Source organism: Cupressus sempervirens, chromosome 4 (assembly GCF_028749045.1).
Source record: "Cupressus sempervirens isolate cs-2001-9-10 chromosome 4, ASM2874904v1, whole genome shotgun sequence".
NCBI lineage: Eukaryota > Viridiplantae > Streptophyta > Pinopsida > Cupressales > Cupressaceae > Cupressus > Cupressus sempervirens.
In genome coordinates this window covers 515,537,061-515,561,678 of record NC_143121.1, presented here as the reverse complement: position 1 = coordinate 515,561,678, position 24,618 = coordinate 515,537,061, and the positions used below count along the sequence as shown (strand labels likewise).

Genomic DNA, 24,618 nt, shown 5'->3' with positions numbered 1-24,618 from the left:
CTAGTAATTAAAACTTTTGGAGGGAAAACACACTTAAAAGATAAGTTAGAGATATTTGACCCAACCATGCCTTGAGTGCTTGTATAGAGTAAGGATGGAAATGGGATGATTGCCTCGTCTTCTTGAGAGGGCTTTCTGGTTTCCACACATGTTACATTGAGGGTCCGGGGTTCAGAGTAACCAATCCAAGGTAACTCAACGCTTGAGGGTCCGGGGTCTATTGAGAGACCAATCCAAGGTAACTCAAGCAACCATGTGATGACACTCCCTAGTATGTAGCCTAAGCCTCTTTTGTGGATTTTGTGTACCTCTGGTGGTGTATTTATTGTTGGATGTGTTTATTGTGGTTATTTACTTTCATTGATGATGATTGGTGATTCATGGATGATGTACTTTTGACGTGTGGCTTTTGACTTAAGGTGATTACGTTGACTTTATCTTATGATCTTGGTATTTGGTTTATACTTGGTTCGTGTATGATGTTTGGTTATGTGGTGTCGGTATTGGATTGAGTGTTCTTTCTTTTTAGATTATCTTATCTTCTTGAGTAGCATGTGTTACCTTTGAGGTAGTTTTGGCTATTAGGGATTCCTTGCCTAGGAATGTTTTATGTTTGATTAGCCATATGTGGATCGTTCATTATCTTACCTGCACGGTGGGAGTGGAAGCCTAACTAGGTAACCACGCGGTCGGGAGGTAGTGTCTTCTTACCATTTGGGTCCCCCTCATATTGCCAGCAATTGGATGTTTGTTGCAAAAGATGTACCTTTATCATTCTTATTTCTTATCTCTGAGACTTCTTTGTAGTTGATGTATATATGTTATCATATATTCTGATGTATTGTATCTATTCTCACATACCTTGCAACATGTGCAGTGGATGTTATTAATTGGATGTACTTTCATTATATTAGTTATGCTTTGCTTATGCATTTATGTATCTATTATTTCTTATGATCATGAGACATTGGACTTGGAACTTAAACTAATTAATTTAAAATTATTAAATGTGACTCAACGTAAAGGAACCCTTGAGGAATTGAAACTATATCTATAGTTGCTAATGAGTATTTGATGTGTATGTTCATATTGCTTCCGCATTAATGTTATCTTGATGTTGTTTAAACTTTTAAAAAAAATAGTTCAGTAAACATTGTAACATGTTAGGTTTATTTCTTTTGGGTTCCCGAGCATGTTGTTACAAACTAAACTGCATAATAAGTTGTTAGCCACTAAGGACTTATACAGAAAGACCCCCTCAATCAGAATGCTAAAGAGGCCCTTGCTCAAGCAAGAGACTCTTTGAGGAGGATTATGAATGTTAAGAATCAAGGTGTCAAAGTCAGGGCCAGAGTAGATTGGCTGAACCATGGAGATAAAGGCTCTAAGTTTTTCTTTCAGCTACTGAAGAGTAAGGAAGCTAAGGAGAGGATTGATAGCATTTGGGAGGGAGGAGTTAACCACACTAATCAGCAGAAGATATCAAAGGCCTTTGCCCAGTTTTATGGAAAGTTGTTTACTTCAAAAGAGAGTGGATCAACCATGGAAAGGCAACAGAAACAGTCAAGTTCATCATCCCTAGGAAAGTCAATAAAGAAAATGTTGAGTTGTAACTTGTTGGGTAGGAAGATCGCAGTTGAGGAAATTAATCAGACGATAATGGCTCTAGGTAATGATAAGGCACCTAGCTATGGAATTTTACAAGAGCAATATTAGTTGGATTGGGAAGGAGCTTTGTCAGGTATAGGTATATGATGAAGTCATTGGTCACAAGGCAGAGAGATTAATATTGGCCTGATCAAATTGATCCCCAAAGAGGGAGACAAATCCTTGATCAAGAACTGGAGGCCAAATACATTGCTAAGGGCCTGTTTGGCAGCTGGAATTGAACTGGAATAAGAATCAACAAATTCCCAAAATTTCAAATCCTTCGTTTGGGTGCGCCAAATCAGAATTGGGAATAGGAATTCGTATGCCCATTTTGGCCCTAAAATGACCATTTGTTATTCCACCTAAATAGGTGTTATTGGAATTGCAATTCCTATTCCCATTTTGACTTTCACAAATTTGATCAAATTTTCAAAACCACTAAATCGCACAGGTTTTCCAGCAAGTGATTAGCGAACTTTTGCAAATGATTTCACGACAACAAACTCCCACTCAGGTTGATCTCTGCCAAGTTCTGATTTATTATATCTCGGGAATGCGCTACACTATAGGAATCAAGGCATAATTTTGGGTTTTCTCGCCTGCTCTTAGTATTGCTAGTCATTATTCTGGCAACAGTGTTAAGCATTTCCTCTGTGGGCATTTAGTCCGCATTACATTTGACTTGGAGGTGCAACTGGAGATCCAACAAGCTCTGAAAGGATGGATTTGGCGCATAAAGTTGCATATTACATTGTATTTAATTTATTTTCTCTACATTGAATGCATAAGATAGTCATATTTGCTGAAGGTTTGTATTTGTTTACAGGGTTGTGGAAAAAAATGTTAAATGATAATGAGAAAAAAGATTTTTCAGCCACAAAATTTGCTTGTGGATGCCAATGGAAACATGAAAGTCTCTGTGCAGTTTGGGGCATGTTTACAGAAAATAATTGACATCATCTTCATCTTAATTTAGTGGGTATCTGGTCATGTCATTGTATTGTAACTCTTTCCCGGAAGACTGACTGCTACAATATGCAACCTGTAGCTGTACATGTGTAGGTCTACAACAGCTGAAAAATCTGGAAGAATTACGTATAGGAATCCTGTGGTTGCAAGAGTTACACCATCTTCTCTATAAACTTTAAGCAGTTTAACAACCTTATTTCAGGTATACATATTACAGGGGCCGAAAGTCTTTTTCCCAAGCTTAAAATTATTTGAGTGAGAAAAAAAAAAATTTAATTTTAATTTCAACTGCAATTCCAATTTTAGTTTTGTTGAACGCACGAGTCAAGAATAACAAATCCAGAATACCATATTCTAATTCCCAATTCCTATTCCAGCAGCCAAACGGGCCCTAATTTTTCATATAAGATAATGGCTAAGGTGTTGGTTAAAAGACTAGAGAATGGTCTACCTAAAATTATTAACCCTACTCGGATTAGCTTTGTCAAAGGGAGATATATTCTGAAATACCTCTTTATGTGTTGGGAAGTCATGAATTGAGCCAAGGACTCCGACTAGAAAGTGAGCATGTTATTGCTAGATTATGAAAAGGCATATGACAGAATTGAATGGAGGCTTATTCTTATGATGACGGAGAGTCTGGGTTTTCCTACACCTTTCTGGCATATGGTACTGGTCTTAGTGAAAGATGCTCGTGCAAGAGTAGAGATAAGTGGGTGCAAATCTGATTGCATCTCTTGTCTAGATCTATTGAGCAGGGTTGCCAACTTGCCCCAGCCTTATTTATAATAGTGGCAAATGCACTATATTATCTGCCAAGAGACAACTCCCTTCTCCAAGGGTGTGTGGAATTATTCTACCCAATACGGAGGGCCTCACAAATATGCAGTTTATCGATGATTCAGCCATCCTTGTGGAACTAGACGAAAGTAATCTCAGAGCCCTAATGACTAAATTGGACTTCTTTTGCATGGCCTCTGGGAGTAAGAGATCTCTCCCCAAGTCTATCATGCTAGGATGGGAGGAACACCTCCCATTATGACTTAGCAAATATGATCTTACCTAAGGAGGTCCAAAGCACTAGGTTTGATATTTGGGGATCCCTTTTGTTGTTCCTGATTTGAAAGATATGTGTGAATGTATCAAGAATAAAATTGATAGGAAGTTAAGTGGAATAAACACTACTTGTCTTTGGTTGGGAGATACCAAATGTATCAGAAGATCTTGTCCTTTTACAACATTTACTACACGTCTGCCTGGCTCTTTAACCAATGTCAATTCAATCATTCAGAAGCAGATTAGGAGTTAACTATGGTCTGATGGAAAAGGATGTAAGAAAAGGCATGTAGTGAGGTGGCAATGCTGCACCATAAGCAAAGGTGTTGGAGTCTTAGGGCTGGTGGATCGTAGATTGTAGGGTATAGCACTTGCAGCCAAGTGGATTTTCAAAGTGCTGAGTCTTTTCCGCCTTCGTGATTTCATTTCCATTATTTTCCCTATTAAAGTGGCTGGATCAAACGTGTTTAAATCTATTTGGCAAGGATGGGATTGGGTGAGGCACCTCATATCTTATGATGGAATTATCTAAAAAAAACAAAGTACATGGTGAAAGATCAATTCTTTAGAGATTAAGGTACAAAAAAAGGCCCTTTGCACTATTGCAAGGATGCTCAACAAAGAACTAGACAGCAAAGTGGATAAAAAGATTGGAAGATGTCATTTAAGGATGGGCATTTAGTTGATTGGGAAAAGGTTTCTCAAAGATTTGGTTTTCAACAGGTGCAGTGGAGAACATATATTGTGTCAAGGGAGGCATGCCATCTCTCTCCCTCCCTAAACAATGTACTACTGATAACAATAGATTTTAATCCTTTAAATGGCCAGATGGAACACCTCTCCTTGTCTTAAAGCCAAAAGTATATATTCCTTCCTGTCTGATAATGGAGACACCTTTGCCATGTTACCTCCTGCTAGGGTGTGAACTGCAACTCCCCCTTTTGGCGTAAAACCTTTGAAAACCAGGGCAGGCTGGTGGAACATAAAATTCAAGATGTACAAAGAATATCTTTAATTGATTTAGAAATTCAATCTAGACAAACTAAAATGATCATGAACAGAAGTGCAGCTGAAGCCATGAATGGGTGACGCTTGAACATTGAAATGCTGCCTTAAATGATCCTATGCAGCTATACTAGAGAACTGATGTGACAAACGTGTAAAACAAACTACTCAATAATAAATTTATATTAAACTAATCAAAGCTAAGTTTATCGAATAATAAAGACTATAATCATAAAACAATTAACATTAAAACTACTTTTCGTCTTATTTATAAAAAAAATCCAAATCCCATTCATATGGTTTGGTGTAATGGTCATAGTTACAATTGTAAGATCATAATCCAGGTTCAAATCCCCAAACAACATAGCGAGCAAGTGCAAATTTGCAGTGCACTAATCCTAGAACCCAGGTTCACAAATCTTGAAGATAATGCCAATTACAAAACTCTAGATTTACAAAAGGAAATCGAAAAGTGAAATATCTTCTATAATTGTTAATTGGGTACCAAGTAGTTATCTCTAAAATGGCTAAATCAACTATCTAGGCAATCCCTTACTGGTGCTGCAAAACTCGTAGCTAAAATCCTAAAAGGAAAAACGTATGCATATTTCACCGTTCTGCTCCTAGAAACAAATTAAAATAAGTCACAAACTAGAGATTTAAAAAAAATTGATTCCACATAAGAGTGACACACACAACTATTTGACAGATCAATGTCAACAATGCCATTAGCTACGGCAAAAGCAAAAGCTTCAGAACATGATCCAGTTAACCAAAGAGAGTCAAATACATTATATAATGCTCGATCTTTACAAGTAAATGGAAATCAACCCTAAGTCATGCTCCTGTAACTAAATCCAGACTTTTCCACTCACGGCACTGGAATTGAGGAAACTTTGACGTAAAAGGAAGAATGATACGGCAGCATAGCTTGGATCTCTTAAGGAATTAAGGTTAAAAGTCTCGAAGACTGAAACTAAAGGAAGGGGATTGGATGAAAAACCCTTAAATGGAGTATGTATCAGAGTTTTCATGAAAAATGATTCAAGATAAAGTATTGAGATCGAGTAAAACACATAGTAGAACCGATACAAGATAACGTATTGAAATCGAGTAAATATGGGATGGAGAAAGGGATCGAAACATGAAAACAGATCCAAGATCAAGTATTTAAATCAAATCAAATAGGGGATGGGAATATGGATCCAATCATAAAAACCGATACAAAAAAAGGACTCGAATCGAGTATATCCCCGGCTGGGTAAAGAGATAGAATCGTGAAAGCTGAAACGAGAAAAAGTCTTGAAATCGAATAAAATACAGGGGACAGAATGGGATCGAACCATAAAAACAGATGCACGATAAGTACTAAAATCGGTAGATTAAGAAACAAAGGCCAAACCTGTGTGCAATTGGAGGTGACAGCGAATGCATCGCGCAGACGGCACTGCAAACATCACGGAAGATAAGAAGGATCTGTTTTTCGTCGTAGAAGCCAGAGCCCCTATTTTCGAGCACATTGTTTAGAGCCTTGTCGCAGAAATCCATCACGAGAAAGCACTCCTTTGTTCTGCCCAAATCGTACACCGTCTGCGCGTGGAGGCGCACTACGTTGGGATGACCACGGAGAGCCTTCAGAACTGCCACCTCCTTCTTGACTAGATCCAGAGACTCCTCATCGTTGCAGATTATGTGTTTTACGGCGTACTGCTTTCCAGACTCTCTTGCCACCGCCAGATAGACGCACGAGAATCCTCCTTCCGCTATAGTACTACGAATCTGCAGCTTCAGCGTCCCCACTTCCACCGTTTTCCCTTCCAGGGCTCCCCTGCTGGGCATCAATTGCTTCAATCGCCACATTTTTCCCCCTTTCTGCTAACCCCCAACACACCAGCTTTGCTCCCTGATTCCCACAATTTCACCACTGTGATCCTCTTGTTTCCCCTCTGCCCATAGAATAGCTTGGTCACAGATACGAAGGATCTGGTCTCCTACACTTTTCGATCTACCATTCTGCTTCAATATTCGATCCACCGTTTCGAACCGTGTAAATTTTGCAGATATAGGCTATGGGTCTTTACTGTGGGGCATCCTCTGTCTTTTTCCTTGCAGTTCGTATATGGCAAAGCAGAGGACGCCTAAATGTAGGCAGCGGAAACTTCCCCTGCAATACAATTGTGGACGTCTTCAAATTACACAGATTACTGTAAATAAAATAATATATAAAGAGTTATAGAGGACGTTTTAAAATTAAAATCTGGGAAAAGTAGATAGGAAGACACGTAGCTTCCATCCGGTTAGGAGGGAGGGAAGTGTAGGTGAGAGAGGTTTCTTCATTGGCAAGGAGGTGCAATTTGTATTTTAAAATAAATAGCTCCTTTAAGTTTCATGGTGAAATGTACCTATAGCTTTAGGTTTCTTAAATAAGGGCGCATGTGCCAAAGTTCTTCCTTTTATGATTTTATGGTTGATTGAAGTATAATGTATTTAATTTAATAAATATAACAAATAAATAGTAATGAAAAATATAATATTATAGTGCTAAATTAAATTAAATTGCAGAATATAGTTAGAATATTATTAAATTATATAACTGCAATGATATATATTAATTAAAGCAGTACAAGAATATATAAATAAACATTATGGTATCATGCTAAATTAAAATTAGATGACATCCTAAAGAACATTTATCATACCAAAGATATTTATCAACTAATTATATATGAGATATAGATAAAATTATATATAAAAAAATTAAAAGAGTTAAATTGATTAATTTTAATTATTAAATTGTTTGATATATCTTATTTAAGTGGTAAATTCATCTAATTGAAAAAGCTGGACAACATTCTTAAGCTTAAATCTAATGCATAAAAATAAATAAACATAAATTAATTTAAAAATAACATTTATGCTTTAAAAAACACACTGGATAAGTCTAATAACATGATTAAATTTTGAATTATAAATAAATTGATAAATATTTGTAAATTTCAAAATAAAGTAATATTTATTATTATTTTTTATTTAATTGTATCGTATATGAATAATACAAATAATAATGTATGAATTAAATTTCTACCACTTAAATTCATATAGTTCTTCTTCATAAACTATCTTAAATAATAAATGTGTTTATAATAAGAAATATATTTAACTCTATATTTGATTAAAATATTTATATTTGAATAACATTTTACAAATTACAAAAATAAACATCAATTAAAACTTAAAACTGATTGTCTTTGTTTCAAAGTTTATCCACTTGTCACAAATGTGGCAAAGATAAAATTGAAATTAATGCATTCAACTAATAGAGGTGTTAGAAAAATGATTTTTTTTTTTTTTTAAAGTTTATCCACTTGTCACAAATGTGGAAAAGATAAAGTTGCAATTAATGCATGCATTAATAGAGGTGTTGGAAAAAATAGTTGTATTTTTGTTGAAGAAAATTGAATTTTTTTATTGCCTTTTTCATCATGAGCCAATACAATTTTTTTTAAATTGTATTTTTCAATTCCAAAAAAACATGCAAAATAATAAACCTTTTGCAAACATTAGTATATCAATAAAATTTTTAAATCATGTAACTAATATAGAACCTCGTGATTCCATTAGTATCCTACCAAAGGCAGAACTAATAAAGTGTTCATTATAAGCACATTTTAATAAATGATGTTTTGTATATTGAGTTCATTATTAGTTCTTGTTTTTATGTGTATATTGTATTTATGTAATTGTTGACTCTCACTTTTATGTATTTGTTTTGTTCTAAGATGCATATTTCATTATCTTAGTTAGGTCTACTAGTATATAAGTTTGATCTATAGTTACACAAGATTGACCTTAAATTTGTGTATATAACAATCAATTTTTTATTATACTTCTTTTACTAGTCATGGGGAGGAAATTAAGTGCATGCTTGTGTAATTATTCATTTTTTATTGATATTTTTTAAAGGTCTTCCATTGCAATATCACTAAAGAACATTAAATAAATAATATTTGCATTATAAGGAACTTTTCTTCTTTAGGGATACTTTAGTTTGTAGCATAATGAAGAAGCACCATAATTCACATAGAGGTCATTTTTGACCTAATGATTAAGACATGGAAAAAGATTTACCTAAAAACTAATGATATTAGAAAAAAATGTGGTTGAAGTTGGCTCCAATATTTTAGCAATTCATAATAAGATGGTAAGATTAGAGACATTTATAGTAGAATATTAGATCAAAATGTTAGAATATTTAGAAAGAGGGGGGGTGAATTAATTATCCTCAGACCTAAACTTTTACTAACTTCAAACGACTTAAACAAACTCATTAAACCACTCGGTCTATATAGCATTTCATTATCTTGACTTAAGTTGTTATATGTTTTTACCAATTTTTTCAGATCAATATGGGTTGGGTTTTGTGCTTCATACTCTAGGTCCAATAGTCTACCAAATTCACGCTGTGTGATTGACAAAATTACCTCTTGTGTATTTTGATTAACAATTGCTTTTTCGTTGTCATCATAGTTTTTTGCACAAACCATTACAAATTCTAGATAAGGGAATACTTTAGGGAACCCCAAGTGGACAATTCCCCCAATCCACGTTGCAAATTTATTTACAATGCACCCTGTCATGTTGTTCGATTTAATATATTTTGACTCATTTTGTGCATCATTCCACTTATCTTCAATTGCATGTCTGATTGTTGTAATTCTCCTTCCATGGATAACGTGATCCCAAATATTGTGGAATTCATCAGTAAAACTTGGCATTTTAACCACTTTGTGCAAGTCAAAATCTAGTTTCTCGGTCCCCTGTATTTTATTTTGGGTTACAATTGCAGTGCTAGTGCCAATGCCAATGCCACTCCTCTTGTATGTTTTCATCATCATTGAAAAATTTACAAAACTATACATAGACACAAATTACAATTTACACACGTGATTAACGTTTAAACCCTAAATTAATATTTTTTCTTGGGTCTTCTCTTCTGGTTGAGTTCCTATTCAGGTCCTGTTTGTTGGTTGTTACTTCTAGTTCCTGTGTTTGGTCTTATTTTTTGGCTTTTGTTTTTAAACTGTACTGATGGTTCCAAGTCCTTGTAAAACTTGGGTACTTTATTTGGACTTTGTTAGTGGTTTCAGGTCCCTGTAAAACCTATTTTTGGTACTACTTCTAGTAGGTTTAAGGACTCTTTCCTGATGGATGGCTTGTTTTTTCCTTTTTTGAGGATGTGAAAGGGTTTCGGGGTCCCTTCAAAACCCATTTTTATCATAATCTAAAACATTTAAACCCTAAATTGTATTTCTAACATTTAACTTTTTCAAGTTACCAGCTACTAGAAAGTAAACAATTTAGGCTTACAATGCATGATAAATTGGAAATTAAACCCTTAATTAATATAGCCGATACTAGTTACTAAATTGATAGTAAAAAATGTGTTCAAGGATCTTACCTAGAAAGTTAAAGCTCAAATTTGATAACTATTTTTTGTGGCGATGTGAGCTTTCTTGGAAGACTACATCTGCATTGCAACTTGCAAATTGTGATTCATAACCCCTTTCTGATGCTCCAATACTTTTACTGAATATTGGATTAGTAGTTTGTGCAGAGATCCAAGATTGAAAAAAAAAACTAAATCTTATGGTCTACAAGAGAAAATTTTACAATTTTTTTAAATGATAAAGTCGAGAATGTGTTTGATATTACTTCTTACATACATTGTACAGTGGACAAATGGTATTACAATTAATTGTGAAACCATAAATGTGCAACGTTACAGTATAATTCAAGATTAACTCTAGTAATTAATGTTAATTTCTAAAGATTCAGTGACTTCTTTCTCAAGACTTCTTTCCGAGGGAAATTTTGAAACAAATATGAGGGTAGCCAAATCGGTCTAAAATAAATCTCGAGCCGATGATCTTTAATGCTCCAAGAGTGGTAGGCACATTAACCATCATCACTTTACATGTCCCATCACCATACCGCGATCCATGTCAATGTCACTTGTCTTCTTTCTCACCTAATACATGTATGGCACATGTCTTCTTTTTGTGGTGTTTGAGAAAGCAAGAATACTCTTGCTGAAATTGACCTGAAATACGACTACGATCATTTGATCTTTATTGATTGAACGATATGTAAAGGATGTTGATGCCTTAATAGATGTTATGTTAAGTATGCTAAGTGTCCTTTCTAGGGCATACAGGAATCCAAGTCAACTTATACTGAAATTAACCCAAAATTCATTTAGAGTCAATGACCTAAGTTGATTGAATGATGGTCGACTTGTTTCTATTTTTCGTACAATGTAAATGATGCTCTGTCACTGAGTCATGTGTGTCACTATGATATTTACCATAGGTCCATAGTCCACATCGAAATGAATAGTGAATAGTCATAGGTGATACAATTGTGCCACATGTCTTCTCTTCAAGGTGATTTGGAAAAACAAGTTGAGTGCTATCCAAATCAACCTAAAATGCATCTCGAGTCATTGATCTTTGCTCATCCAACGATAGTTGGAGAATCCCATTGATTATATTAACACTTGTGACATCATATTAAATTATAATTATATTATTATTATTATTATATTATAATAATAACATTGTATTAACACTAATCGAAGACTCCAAAGCAATCTAAAGTACAACCAAGATTAAAATTTTAGATTTAAATAATATCTCTTGTGATAAAGCAAGTGCCATGTAGTGGCTTTTATTTTTTGTTGCTTATAATAATTTAATTAAGGAGAGTAAAACATGTTTTTATTAAAGATAAAAATTACCAATAAAAAATAAATTGAATAAAGATGTTTTATGTTTTATTTTAAGAAATAATTTAACTTATTTGTGTTATGTTTTTTTTTTTAAATTCTGTGATTGAATAAGAAAAAATGTATAACCGGCCTATTAATGGGCCTTTGATGGTTGATCCTCAACAAAGAAAGGAAAAGTGTTGTTGGCAACCACTAGAGGAAGGATGGATAAAAATAAATTTTGATGGGGCTACTCAAGGAAACCCGAGTATATCAGGTTGTGGATGCATAGCATGAGACCATGAAGGTAACTTCGTAGCATTTGTGGATAAATGATTAAGGGATGGAACCAACAATGTGGCAAAATGTAAAGCAGCCAAGGAGGCTCTAGTGTTTGGAGTTAAACTAGTTATCTATCGAGTGCATCTGGAAGGAGATTCATAGACTATTATAAATGGAATCAAGAAAGGGAAGATGGAATCTTGGCATCTTGACAAGCACATTAGCTAGATAAAGTGCCTATTGATTGAGTTTGAGGACTTCAAGATATCTCATTTTTATAGGGAGACAAACAAGGTGGTAGAAAAGTTGGCCAACTTGGGAGCGAATGTCTCTTTTGGGAACCAACATGAATTTTTTGAATACTTTAGGTTTCTCAATTTAGAATAAGGATGGAGTATATTGAAGTGGCTTCATGAGTGAATGCCTCCCTTTTGATGGAGTACCTTTCAATTATGAATTTTAAACCCCAATTTGAAGGACACTCACGAGGAAGTTATCCCCTCCGCATGATAGAGGATCTGCAATCATTAACCAGCAACTCTCAAAGTGTGGGCTTCTAGATCTTTTGAGGGCATGATTTTAAGAAGGGTAGGGTCTTTTTTCAGTAGGGGAAGTTGTAGAGTAACCAAAGATGGAGGCCAACTTTGCTTTGGAATTAGACAATTAGACTCAAGCATATGAAGGGAGGATCACAACGAGGCATTTGAAGAGAATCTTTCTTTTTGACAACAAGGGATTCATGAGTGTTATCATGGAGATGTTTGGCCTAGAATACTTGGACATCTACTAGAGGAGAAGGTCCAACCTGGATATAACATTCCTCTCAGTGGCTTTGGCTCTGTTAGTTGGAGAGACAAAAGAGGAAGTCTGCAGGGTCATTGTTGCATGTCTAGACTTATAATGGTTGATGGGGATAGATGATGTTATTGACAGAGCCATGTTGGGTGTTGGGTTGGAAATGAGGCAGGAACTATGGAGGCTGATTGGGGGCGATGATTCCTTGTTGTAACCTTTGGTCGTTTGGTCTTCTGCAGCTCCTAAAGGGGTGCAACTACCAAAAGTGATGGAAGGATGGTGGAAGGTGGTTAATTTTTTGTAGGAGAAGATCTGGGTGATGGACAATGAGAGGAGGGGTTTTATGAAGATGACACCAAGGAAAAGTGTGAGACCACTTAAAGAATCGTTGAGATACCAGCTAGTAAGGGAAGGATGTGGTGCTACAAGGGAGTCCACGAGGGTAGGAGTTCGTATTGGTGTGTCTTTGGTAAGGGAGGCAAGCATGAGTGAAACTGGCATGAAGAGGCAATCAGTGGAGGACGATCTTTCCATCTAAAATTTTACAAAGGAGGATGTTGCAAATTCGTTCAAGAACTAAGCGTACTGGGCCTTTTTTTGGATGACTAGTAGCTTCTCCATGGCATGTGAATACTTTTTTGTATTGGGATGGGCTATGTATGTGGGTGTTAATGCCCTTAGTATGTATATTTTGACTTTAATGTCAATGGGGAGGGTATTTAGGAGGAATTTTGAGATTTTGGCCACTTTATACTATAACATACTTATGTAAGCATTATCTTCTTATAATAAATACAAAAAATTGTTACCTAACAAAAAAAAATCATAACAGATTAAATAGAAATAGTATTCTATGTATATGTCCATTGAATTTCAAACTGAATCATTTACATTAACAAAATATTTATCTTATTTTATGTTTTTGATGATGATTACAAAATAAAAATTTGTTATGTTATAATCAAAGTGTTTGTATGAAAATAAAGTAGTTTTTAAATATTTAATAGATCGACTATTATGTTAGAACTTAAAAAACTATTTCAATAATTATATTAGGCTATAATTAAGGACCTAATACAATACATTTAAATCATTCTAACTCATATAGCATACTTAAAATTTTAATTAAAATTTAAAAGTTATTACAATATGAAGAATTCAATAATGATACATCATTATTAATTTATTAGTTATTAGAGTTGATATGCGTCTTCTTTCCCGGTGCATTTATAAAAATGGTTGAGTGTTCCCCAAAATTGTCCAAAAATCATCTTTGGTCATTGATCTAAGTTGATTAAATGATGCTACTATGAGCATAATGATTTCATACTTGATACATGTTTACCACGTATCTTCTTTCTGGGGCATTTGAAAAAGTTAGTCGGTTGTTGCCGAATTCAACCCAAAAAACATTTGGAGTCGTTGATCTTTGTTCATCCAATGGTAATCATTGAATAACCTTTATAATGTTACTAACATAGTTCTTAAATATATTAGAATATTTCTAATTTTTAAAATAAAATAGTTTTTCAAGGATACTTTAAATTTTGATTGTAAACCCACCAATGGAGAATTAAATTTGATTGCAAAAGTAACTATTGATTTTGTTTATAATGGAACAGAAACATGGTTGGTGCTCTAAGTGTTTTTGAATTGACCGACTCTCTGTTAGGCGAGAAATTGGAAGGGGAGAATCTTGTGGGAGGTACTAATCCGGGTGGGACAAAAGATCAAAATGAGGATAATTTGGCAAATTTTGCAAGAATTACTAATGTTGGTACTACTAATTGTGGGGTCTGAGACCTTTCTATGGATTCTTTTACTGCAAATCATGTGCTTGGTCAGGTACTTGAGAATGAGAAGAATCCTTTGGAGAATGTGGAGGTCAATAATGAGAGGAAAGCAAATAGTTCACAGAAAGGGTTAGGCAATCAAAGGACATGGTCTTCCTTGTCTGGTAGGAAACCTGGTGGAAAATAATCTTTCCCACTGATTACATCAAAATCTTGCTGGAAGAAAGGTGAGTTTCAAATATTAATTCCAGACCCAATCGTGGATTTCTCTATATCTTCTATGGAATTTACTCTTGTGGGAAAATTCATGGGGGCTAGACTAGATATAGAAACTTTGAAAAATATGATTAAACGAAAATGCATTATCCGTGGTCAAGTTGATATTGCTCCTATGTTGAATGGATTCCTTTCATTTGTTTTTAATTGCAAAGAAGATATGCATATGGTTCTTTGTGGAGATCCATGGTCATTTGGCAAAAGTACTCTCACTATTAAAAAATGGGAGCCAAATATGGATTTATTTGATGCCTTCTTCTTAAGTACTTTGATATGGGTTAGACTTCCTGGCCTCCCTTGGAATTTTGGCATGAAGATACCTTTAAGGGAATAGTTGGTTCCTTTGGGGAACTAATTGCACTGGATCATGCAATGGCTTCAAAATCTAAACTTCAAAGTGCAAGATTATATGTGAAAGTGGCAAACTTGAATCATCTCCCTGAAAAAGTGGAACTAATTTCAAAACTTGGGAAAAGAATACAAGAAATTATATATGAAGATCTCCCAAATGCTTGTTTTTCCGGTAAAAAAAGGGTCAAGGGGTGAAAAATTGCCCTAACAAAGGCAAGAACTATTCTAAGATTGATAAGGAAGATAAAAAGAAAGAAGTAAAAACCCAAAAGAAAGTTTGAAAACCAAAAGTTACTCATGCAAAGGATGTGAAGGATAATCTGAATCTCGAACTTTAGGAAACTAGAATAATGCCAAATTATGCCTTGAAGAAAAACTTGAGCAGTGAAAATTAGGAGGTTGGGTGATGTTAGACTCTGCCTGACCTGAGAAAAATATAGAGAATATGGTGGACATGACAAAGCAATTAGTCATTTATCAGAAGAATGATACAAACTGGGAAGATCTAGTTGAGATGGAGTAATTAGAGGAGGGTGAAATTCTGATGGATAGAAGTAGATCGATGCTGCTGGAAGAATCCTAGAATATCCAATTTATTGAAAATCAGAATGTTATTCCTAAGCCTCTTGAGACACCCCTGTGCAAAGAAATTGTTCCCTTTAGGAATGATTTTGAAATTGAGGAGAAGAATTTGGAAGGGAAGGATTTGAAACATAAACTAAGTCAAAGGAAAAAGATGGAAAAGAAAAGTAATACAATTCCTAAAGGAGTAGAGACTTGTAGTAGTAAATTGGAGCAGCAAGTCAAGGTGAAACCAAATGTTGGAACTCCAAAGAAACCTGGAAGGAAATCTTCTAGGAAAACTAGAGAAATAGAAAGTTTGCAGAATATTGTTGATGGAAGATAGTCAACTATTCTAGATTTTACCCCTAAAAAATGAACATGAAAATTATTACTTGGAATATTAGGGGATTGAATAGTAGTCATAAACTTGACATTGTTAGGAATTTTGTTAGGGAGCATAAGCTAGATTTTCTTTTGCTACAAGAATCAAAGATGGAGAAGGAGAGAGCTAAACAAATTAAGTCTTTTAAAGATTGTTTGTTTAAAAGCAAGTAGTTCAAAAGGAGCTTCAAGGGGAACTCTGATGTTATGGAAAAATTCCCACTACTGAGGAACTATTTTAAATGCTAGTGAACATTTCATGGTGGCTAAAATTACTTGCATTGACCAGAATAATGTATGGTATATTGTTAATATGTATGCTCAAAATATAAAGAACTCTAGGAAAAAGGTTTGGGAAACTCTGTCTCGTATGGAGTAAAGATTACTTTGGTAGATGGATCTTCATGGGGGATTTTACTGTTCCTCTTTATGACCATGAAAAAAAGGGGGGTAATGTGAGCCAGCTGGATGTGAGACTGGATCAAATGGATTCATTAATAAGGAGGGTTTAATGGACCTAGATCTTCATGAAATTGAGTTTACTTGGAGTAATAAGAGGCCAGGTGATGATTGTATTCAAGCTCGATTGGATAGAGCTCTTATTTCTTCTAATTGGACTAAAGAGTTTGTATGCAAACTGGAGACATTATAAAAAATTGGGTCGGATCATTTCCCTTTGATTTTTTCTACTGAAAAGGTTAATATCAAAAAAAAAATCCTTTTAGGTTTGAAAAACTATGGATGCAACACCCACAATTTGAGAGTAAATTGGTTGAATGGTGGAACATAAATGTTGAAGGAACAACTCTTTTTAGAGTGGCTTCAAAATTAAGAAATGTTAAAAAGGAGGTTAAAATCTAGAATAAAAGATTTTTTGGTAATATTTTTGCGAGTAAAGCAAGTATTAAGGAAGAGCTGCAAAATATTTAGGGCAAGATACAGAAGGAAGGTTACACTGTTGACCTTGTTAGAGAAGAGAATGAAAAATTGATAGAATATCATGACATTGTTACTAAAGAGGAAATTTATTGGAGGCAAAGATCTAGACTTGTCTCACTGAATGAAGGAGATAAGAATACTAGGTTTTTTCATCTTTCTACTCTGAAGCATAGAGCTAAAACTCACATCTCATATCTTAAGAAGGGTAATTTGAAGATTATTGAGGAAAAGAATATTTTGAAACAGATGGTCTCCTTTTTTCCTTCTTTGATGACATCTGAATCTAACATTGATTCTACTCATCAAGCTGAACTTTTAAAGGTGATTCCTTCTTTAATTACTAAGGAACAAAATAAATTGTTAGGTGTCATTCCTAAGAAAGAAGAAATTTTAAAGGCTATCTGCTCCTTAGGAGGGGATAAGTCTCTAGGACCATATGGTTTTCCCATGTTCTTTTTCCAAAAGGCATGGAAGCTGTTTGGAAAAGATGTATGTGATATTGTTAAAGAATTCTTTAGGGCTAAAAGAATGCTAAAGGAGATCAATTCCACCTTCCTATGTCTTATTCCTAAAAGATTGGGGTTGATTCTCTAGACCAGTTCAGGCCTATTAGTCTATGTAATTCTTTTTATAAGATTATCTCAAAAGTCCTCACATCCAGGATGCTTTTGGTGCTTCAGTCTCTTATTATTGTTTAGCAAGATGGTTTTGTCCCAGGTAGGCAAATTCTAAACTCTGTAATTGTTGCTCATGAGAATATTCATTCTTTATCTTGTTCTAAAAATCAGGGGTTTATCATGAAAGTTGATATTGCAAAAGCCTATGACAGAGTGGAATGAGCTTTTCTTGTTAAAATTTTATTGGCTTTTGGCTTTAATCATAGGATTGTGAGGGTTATTTCTTAGTTGATCTCTACTACTTCTATTGTTGTTCTAGTGAAGGGGTGCTCTACTAAATTCTTTAGTCCCTCAAGGGGTTTGAGACAGGGAGACCCTTTATCCTCTATTCTATTTACTATTATGGCTGATTGTTTGGGGAGATATATTGGGAAACTGGTTTTGCAAGGGGATATTAAAGGTTTGCAGCCTTCTTCTCAGCCTCTTACTTGTTCTCATGGTCAATTTATTGATGACACTATTTTCATGGGAAAAGCTGAAGTCAAGGAGGCCAGAAATCTCAAGAAAGCCCTTAGTTTGTACTCTTCTTCTTTAGGTTAGTTGATAAACTGGAATAAGAGCTCTTTGTTTTTTATTAATACCCCTGCTCTAAGATAGAACAAAATTGCTAAAATTCTAGGATGTTCAGTAGGATCTTTTCCTCATATTTACTTGGGTCTCCCTTCGGGATCTAAAGCTCCAAATTCTTTTTGGGAAGATCTCATTAAGAAGTTCAATAAGAAACTAGCGGGTTGGAAGGGTAACCTTTTGAGTCAAGCTAGTAAAATTACCCTCCTTAAAGCTTGTCTCCAAAGCATCCCCACTTATGCTTTGAGTCTTTTTAGAATTCCAGCAAAATTTGCAAATACTATTGATAAAATCCAAAGAAATTTTCTCTGGTCTAGAACTGAGGAAAGGAAGAGAATGACCCTAATAGCTTGGGATCAAATTTGTAAGACTATCAAGGTGGATTGGGAATCAGGTCAATGCGAAGTATGAATAGAGATCTTTTAGCCAAACAGGGATGGAGAGTTTATCTTGATGATAAGGAATGGAGTACTATATGGAAAGATAAGTATCTTTTTAATGCTCCTTCATTATCTAATTTTCTGTCATCTCCTGATGTTCTTTCCCTTCTGCTATGTAGGGAACTAAGAATATCTTAAGTATAGGATGTTAATGGAAAGTTGGAAATGGGTAGAAGGTCAGATTCTGGGAAGATATTTAGATACTAGATCATCCCCTGATTGAGGAATTTGAGGATAGGACCCATATTGACATATGCAAACAATTGTATGGGACTCTTGTGGGACAGTACTGGCATAATAACAATTGGGTTAACCTTGTTGATATTAACTAGGCTTTTCATAATATTTAGATTATGTCGAATGCCTTTTCTTTATATCCCCTTGAGGAGGATAAGATGATATGGAGTGTTGATGCAAGAGGCCATTTTAAAGTTTCCTTTGTTTTCAAATATGAGGAGAAAGGTAACTTCCCTTTATGGACAAGAGCTTGGATAAAAGGTCTTATACCAAAAACAAATATCTTTTATTGGATCTTGCTTCAAAATAAAATTCTTACTCAGGACAATTTGCAAAAGAGAGGCATTAATGTGGTTAATAGGTGTAGTCTATGTAAAGAAGGTTATGAAGATAGAGATCACTTGTTTTTAAACTATAATTACAATCAACAAGTATGGAGCTCTATTCTCAACTTATGGAATATCACTTGGGTTCATCAAAATAATATAGAACATTGTTTGAAGAGTTGGATTTTCCCATCTAAGGATATTGATGTGGATTTCCTATGGAAAATTACTCTTCCCCATCTCTAGTGGGGTATCTGGAAAGAAAGAAATAACAAAATCTTTAGAAACAAAGAAATGCTTGAGTGGCTGCTTGGCCAAGAAATTGTTAGGGCAATAAAGGAAAATTTCAAGTCCCAAAGAAAGTGTAATAAAGATTTTCAAATTGATAATCCAATATTTTCCAAAGGCTCTAATATAAAGAAAGAAGATCCAAGGTGAACACTAGATGGAAGGCTCCTCCTATGAGATGGTTTAAAGGGAATTTTGATGGTGCAACTAAGGGAAACCCGAGCAAAGTGGGTTGTGGAGAGTTTTGAGAGATCACACAAGCAATATAATAGATGCAATTGTTATACCTATTGGTATTTCTAATAGCCATAAAGCTGAGGCTACTGCAGCCCTGTATATGATGAGGTTAGCAGTGGAAATTGGTTTTTGGTACCTTTGGATGGAAGGAGATTCTTTGAACATTGTGAATATGTTCAATGGTAAAAGCTCGATCACTTGGTCTATGTGTAATTGAAATTAAATCTTTAATGGATAAATTTGAGAAAGTCTTTATATCTCATTCTTTCCGTAAAGGTAATGCTATGGTTGACTGGATTGCTAACCAGGTTGTCCAATGAGAGTGTAAGATGACATGGCATGATAACCTAAGCAAGAGTATGGATTTGAAAGATCTTATTAATTATGACAAAACTCATGCAACAAAGGGAAATATTTGCTAAGATTAGCAATTTAATGATATATGGAAGTGGGGTTATGGAAGCCAGTGTTATTTTCCCAAGAAAGTACATAAATGTGATTATTATCTTGGCTTGGCACATATGTGTTTTTATGAGTACCTTAGTTGTTTTAATGAATACCTTGGCTTTGCTTAATACTTTATGTCTATCTGTATACTCAAATTTGGCAATTTTGTAGTGAAACAAAGTTTTCAAAAATGGGCAGGGAACCAAGGAACAAGAACCAAAGAATCGTAAAGCATGGAAGGCCAAAGCCTTTGTTTGGTAGATTCTATAGAAGGGTAATGTCACCACTTATCTGGAGCACCTTCATGGCTATAAATCACATGTCATAGAGGCATTCTTGAAAAATTGGATTGAGGATAGGGTTTCTATGCATGGGGTGACGATGCATTTGTCTGAAGATTTCATAGCCGAGGTGAAGAGCTTGCCTAAGGAGGGCATAAAATTTAGTAAGGAAACAAGTATTTCAAATGTTGCGTTTAAGAAATTTCAAAAAATGGATGAGGATGAAAATAATCTAGAGAAGAATGGTGACTTTTATGAGCTGGGTCAAATTAAGGTTATTTGGCAGGATGTTCTCTCTTACATCGATGAGTACTTTATTTTAGATGGTAGTGATAAGTGTGTTCATAAATTTCATTTTGTGTTCCTAAATCATTTTTAGTATAAGGATAGGATCTTATTTCCTTTCTATTTGATATTTTCTTTGCTCTAGAGTCTTCAAGCTCATAGGAGAAAAGAGTCTCGTCCGATTTTACATGAAGGGTCAATCCTACTAATTAAGAATTACTGCAAAGAACAAGGCTATTATTTCTTTCCCTCCCTCTAAGAAAAAGAAGGGCTTTGTTAGTGAAACCTACTCTAGGAAGAGTAAGGGTGAGGAAGGGGTTAGTGGGAGAAGGAGGAGTCTGATGCAAGAAACTCCTCAAAAAAATGTGGAGGAGATAACTGAGTCTAAGAATTTGGATAATAATGATGAAAAGAATATGGAGGAGGAGGAGAATATGAATGTGGGAGATTTTAGTTCAAACTTGGAGGGTTACCATGGTAGTAAGGGTGAGACTAGTAAGGATGAGGCTGGTGAAAGCAATGATAAAAACATAGGGTCAGATAATGTTGGAGAAGAGGAAATAAATCACAGTGAGCATACCTAGAGAGTGAGGGATGAAAAAGAAGAAATGGTGAAGGAAAAAGAGGACCTAACTAGCAAGGATGTTGTGAATGTAGAAGAAGATACAGGGAAAGATAAGGATGAGTCTACTGGTAAGGAAAAAAAGGGGAAAGAGAAGGATGAATCTACTGGTAAGGAAGAAAAGGGGAAAGAGAAGGATGAATCTACTGGTAAGGACTCTATGCTTTCTTTTCTATATATTGCTAAGCTTAAGGTTGATTCCTCTCTTTAAGATGACTCCTGGATGTATAATGAGTTAATGAATTTGAAAAGAAAAGTGGGAAAGATGCAGTAGGACCAAGAAGCTGATTGAGCAAAGATCATTTAGATGGAAGTTCAGGTTCGCAATATACTAGATAAATTAAAGGAATATGAAAACAAACTTCATCTTTTGATCAAAGAGAGTGTTAATAAGATGGAGTAGGTTACTTCCAGCATTTGTGCAGTAGCTACAAGCTTAGGGAAGAGAAATAATGAAGAAATCATGTCTCCTGGTGGTCCAAATAAAAGAACAAGACAGAGCTCAAGAAAGAAGGTGGATAAGGTAACTAGGGGATCTACTATTGATACCATCCAAAGCACTATGTAGGTAGGCAAAGAGGTGGTGAAAATGATCAAAGAGCTGCAATAGTAGCTAGTGGTGTCTCTGGTAACTAGTCTTTGTTCTGGTGGTGGTCCCAGTAACTAGTCTCCGGTCTGTACGCTCAAAAGTGTCCTACTCTAAACCCTTCTATCCAAACGATTCCATGAGCTTGGAATGCTTGGATGCTGGCTTAGAGCTCCCTATCCACGGAGTGCAAGAGAGTGTATTTCAAGTTCAAGGGCTCTCAGCTGAGCCTTCAAAATACTCTTCTTGCTAGTAAACCATGCAATGGGAGGTTCCAAAGACAAGATGCAAGAATGCAAATGTCCAAGGATTCCTCAAGGATGCAATGCAAATGAAGATTAAACTAGAATGAGATGTAAAGTGGAGCTATGCTAAAACATGTATAAGAGTGTTACGATCCAAATATTAAGCTATGTGAGATAGATTATTGCAAAATAAAAGTTAAACTAACATGCAACATGAATCTAAGCTAAAATGCTATGGTATGAGAGAATGTAGACAAGAAATAGATGTTCTCCACAAAGCTCCAAAGAAACCTGTTAGAAAACTTGCAACATAACAATACTCAAAAGATGGATGCTTTGAGGGGGAAAGCTCTCTCCCGTTTAAAGTCGTATGGATGGTAGAGATCAAGCTGAAGATGGTGGATGATCAATGGTAGAATTTGAAAAGAGGAGTGATCCATGTGTGCACACAAGTCAACCAATAGAATATAAGTTGACTTTTCATATAAGACAAAAGTCACAAAGCCTTTTCTTTTAATTGCAAAATAGAAAAAGGACTTTATGTGTGCACTTTAAGTGGGTTAGAAGAATGGGGTCTTTTATTTAATTAAAAGGGGACATGTTCTTTTAATCAAATAATGAACTTAGGATAGCATAGTCAAACTATAGGTTATAATCAAATAAATTGATTATTAGCAATTTGGTCTAGGCAAATGATTAAATTAATTTAGCCAAAATGTTGAGAAGGGGGCTAATAGTCTAGATGACCATTTTTAGGTGATTACATTTGCCCCTCTTTGACTAATGTGTGATCGATCTAGGAACACATTATGTCAAAGAAAACAGAAGTCAAGCAGGCAAAAAATAGATATAGATATATGATTCCAAAGAATGAAATGCAGAAAGTGATAGTGAGTCCTGAATGTAAAGCCTGATAGCGGTAGTACTAAACACTAGGAAAAGATGATGTTAGAATTCAAGAAGAATGCTAACACTTATCAAAGTAGGTAGATTGAGACCAAGTGAGAAGATCAAACAAATGCTCCTAAGAAATGGATAGCTATAGCAATCAGTGATAGAGTATACAAATGCAAATATGAAGACTACACTAAAATGAATATGCAAAGTACAACTATTCTAAGCATGAATGAGAAAGTTACAAAACCAACTATTAAGCTATGTGAGATTATTGCAAAAATGAAAGCTAAACTAACATGCAACTATGCTAATAATGCCATATGATCTTATGCTAGTATGATGGAATGAGAGAATGTAGACAAGAAGTGAGAAGTTCTTCACAAAGTTCTGTCAGAAAACCTGCAGCATAACAATATTCGAATGAAGATGGATCCTTTGAGGGGGGAAAGATCTCTCCCTTTTAAAGTTGTATGAATGGTAGAGATGAAGATGAAGATGGTGGATGATCAATGATGAAATTTGAAAAGAGGAGTGATCCATGTGTACACACAAGTCAACCAATAGAATATAAGTTGATTTGTCATATAAGACAAAAGTCACAAAGCCTTTTCTTTTAATTGCAAAGTAGAAAAAGGACTTTATGTGTGCACTTTAAGTGGGTTAGAAGAATGGGGTCTTTTATTTAATTAAAAGGGGACATGTTCTTTTAATCAAATAATGAACTTAGGATAGCATAGTCAAACCATAGGTTATAATCAAATAAATTGATTATTAGCAATTTGGTCTAGGTAAATGATTAAATTAATTTAGCCAAAATGTTGAGAAAGGGGCTAATAGTCTAGATGACCATTTTTAGGTGATTACACGATCTAGGTTTTCTATCTGGTTTTTGTTCTTTTTGCTTAAAAACTAGGTTCTAGGTCCTTGTAAAACCTGGTTGTACTTACTAGTTTATCTTTCGCTTTTCTATTAAGGGTTTCAAATCCCTTCAAAACCTATTTTTACCTTATTCTAAAAACTATCAATTTTGTTCCATGTATTCTATTATTCTGTACTACTAAAATTAAACATAGAAGTAAGTGAATTATTAATTAAATTAATTGATAAATCTTAAACCTCAATACGTTAATTTTCATTCAATGTTATATGTTATATTCTATTTCTTAACAGTTTAATGGAAAACTCAAAAATTCCAAAGCATTGCATAAGTAAGCATAACAATAAAATACAATTTTATATGAAACTCCAAATATTTCATCGATATTCCTTGAAAATTACAATAAGAGGAAGATACGTGTACAATAATTGTAATTTGATAACACAAAATAGAAAGTGAAACCAGACTATAGGGGAAAACCCTATTACTACTGTACAAGTCTTTGTAGAAAGCACGAGACCCAACTAGGACTGTGAATTCTTGAAGCCATGGGTTTTCCTATGCTAGTTCATCCATATTATACCATTTTCAGAGAAAATCCAAGCCAATGTGTGCCCATTTCTTATGGTGCTTCAATTGATCTATAGTCAGGCCTGATAGAAATGGTTGTAGGGCCACATTCTGACCAAGTGCCACAAGGGATCTCCATCCCTAATTCTACATGAGAAGTAATGTCAATTTCATTTCCTAGGTTTGCGGCTTTAAAAGTCCTTCTCAAG

The 24,618-nt window shown here is 34.8% G+C and overlaps 1 protein-coding gene across 1 annotated transcript in view; it reads right to left on the bottom strand.

Moving 5' to 3' along the window:
- Positions 1-6,714, bottom strand: part of LOC149562193 (Protein kinase superfamily protein) — a 32,705-nt gene extending 25,991 nt beyond the window's left edge. The window contains exon 1 of the mRNA XM_089825735.1: positions 6,083-6,714. Coding sequence (XP_089681861.1) covers positions 6,083-6,540 — 458 coding nt within the window. The 5' untranslated portion in view covers positions 6,541-6,714. The remainder of the gene's footprint in view (positions 1-6,082) is intronic.
- Positions 6,715-24,618: the final 17,904 nt, after the last annotated feature.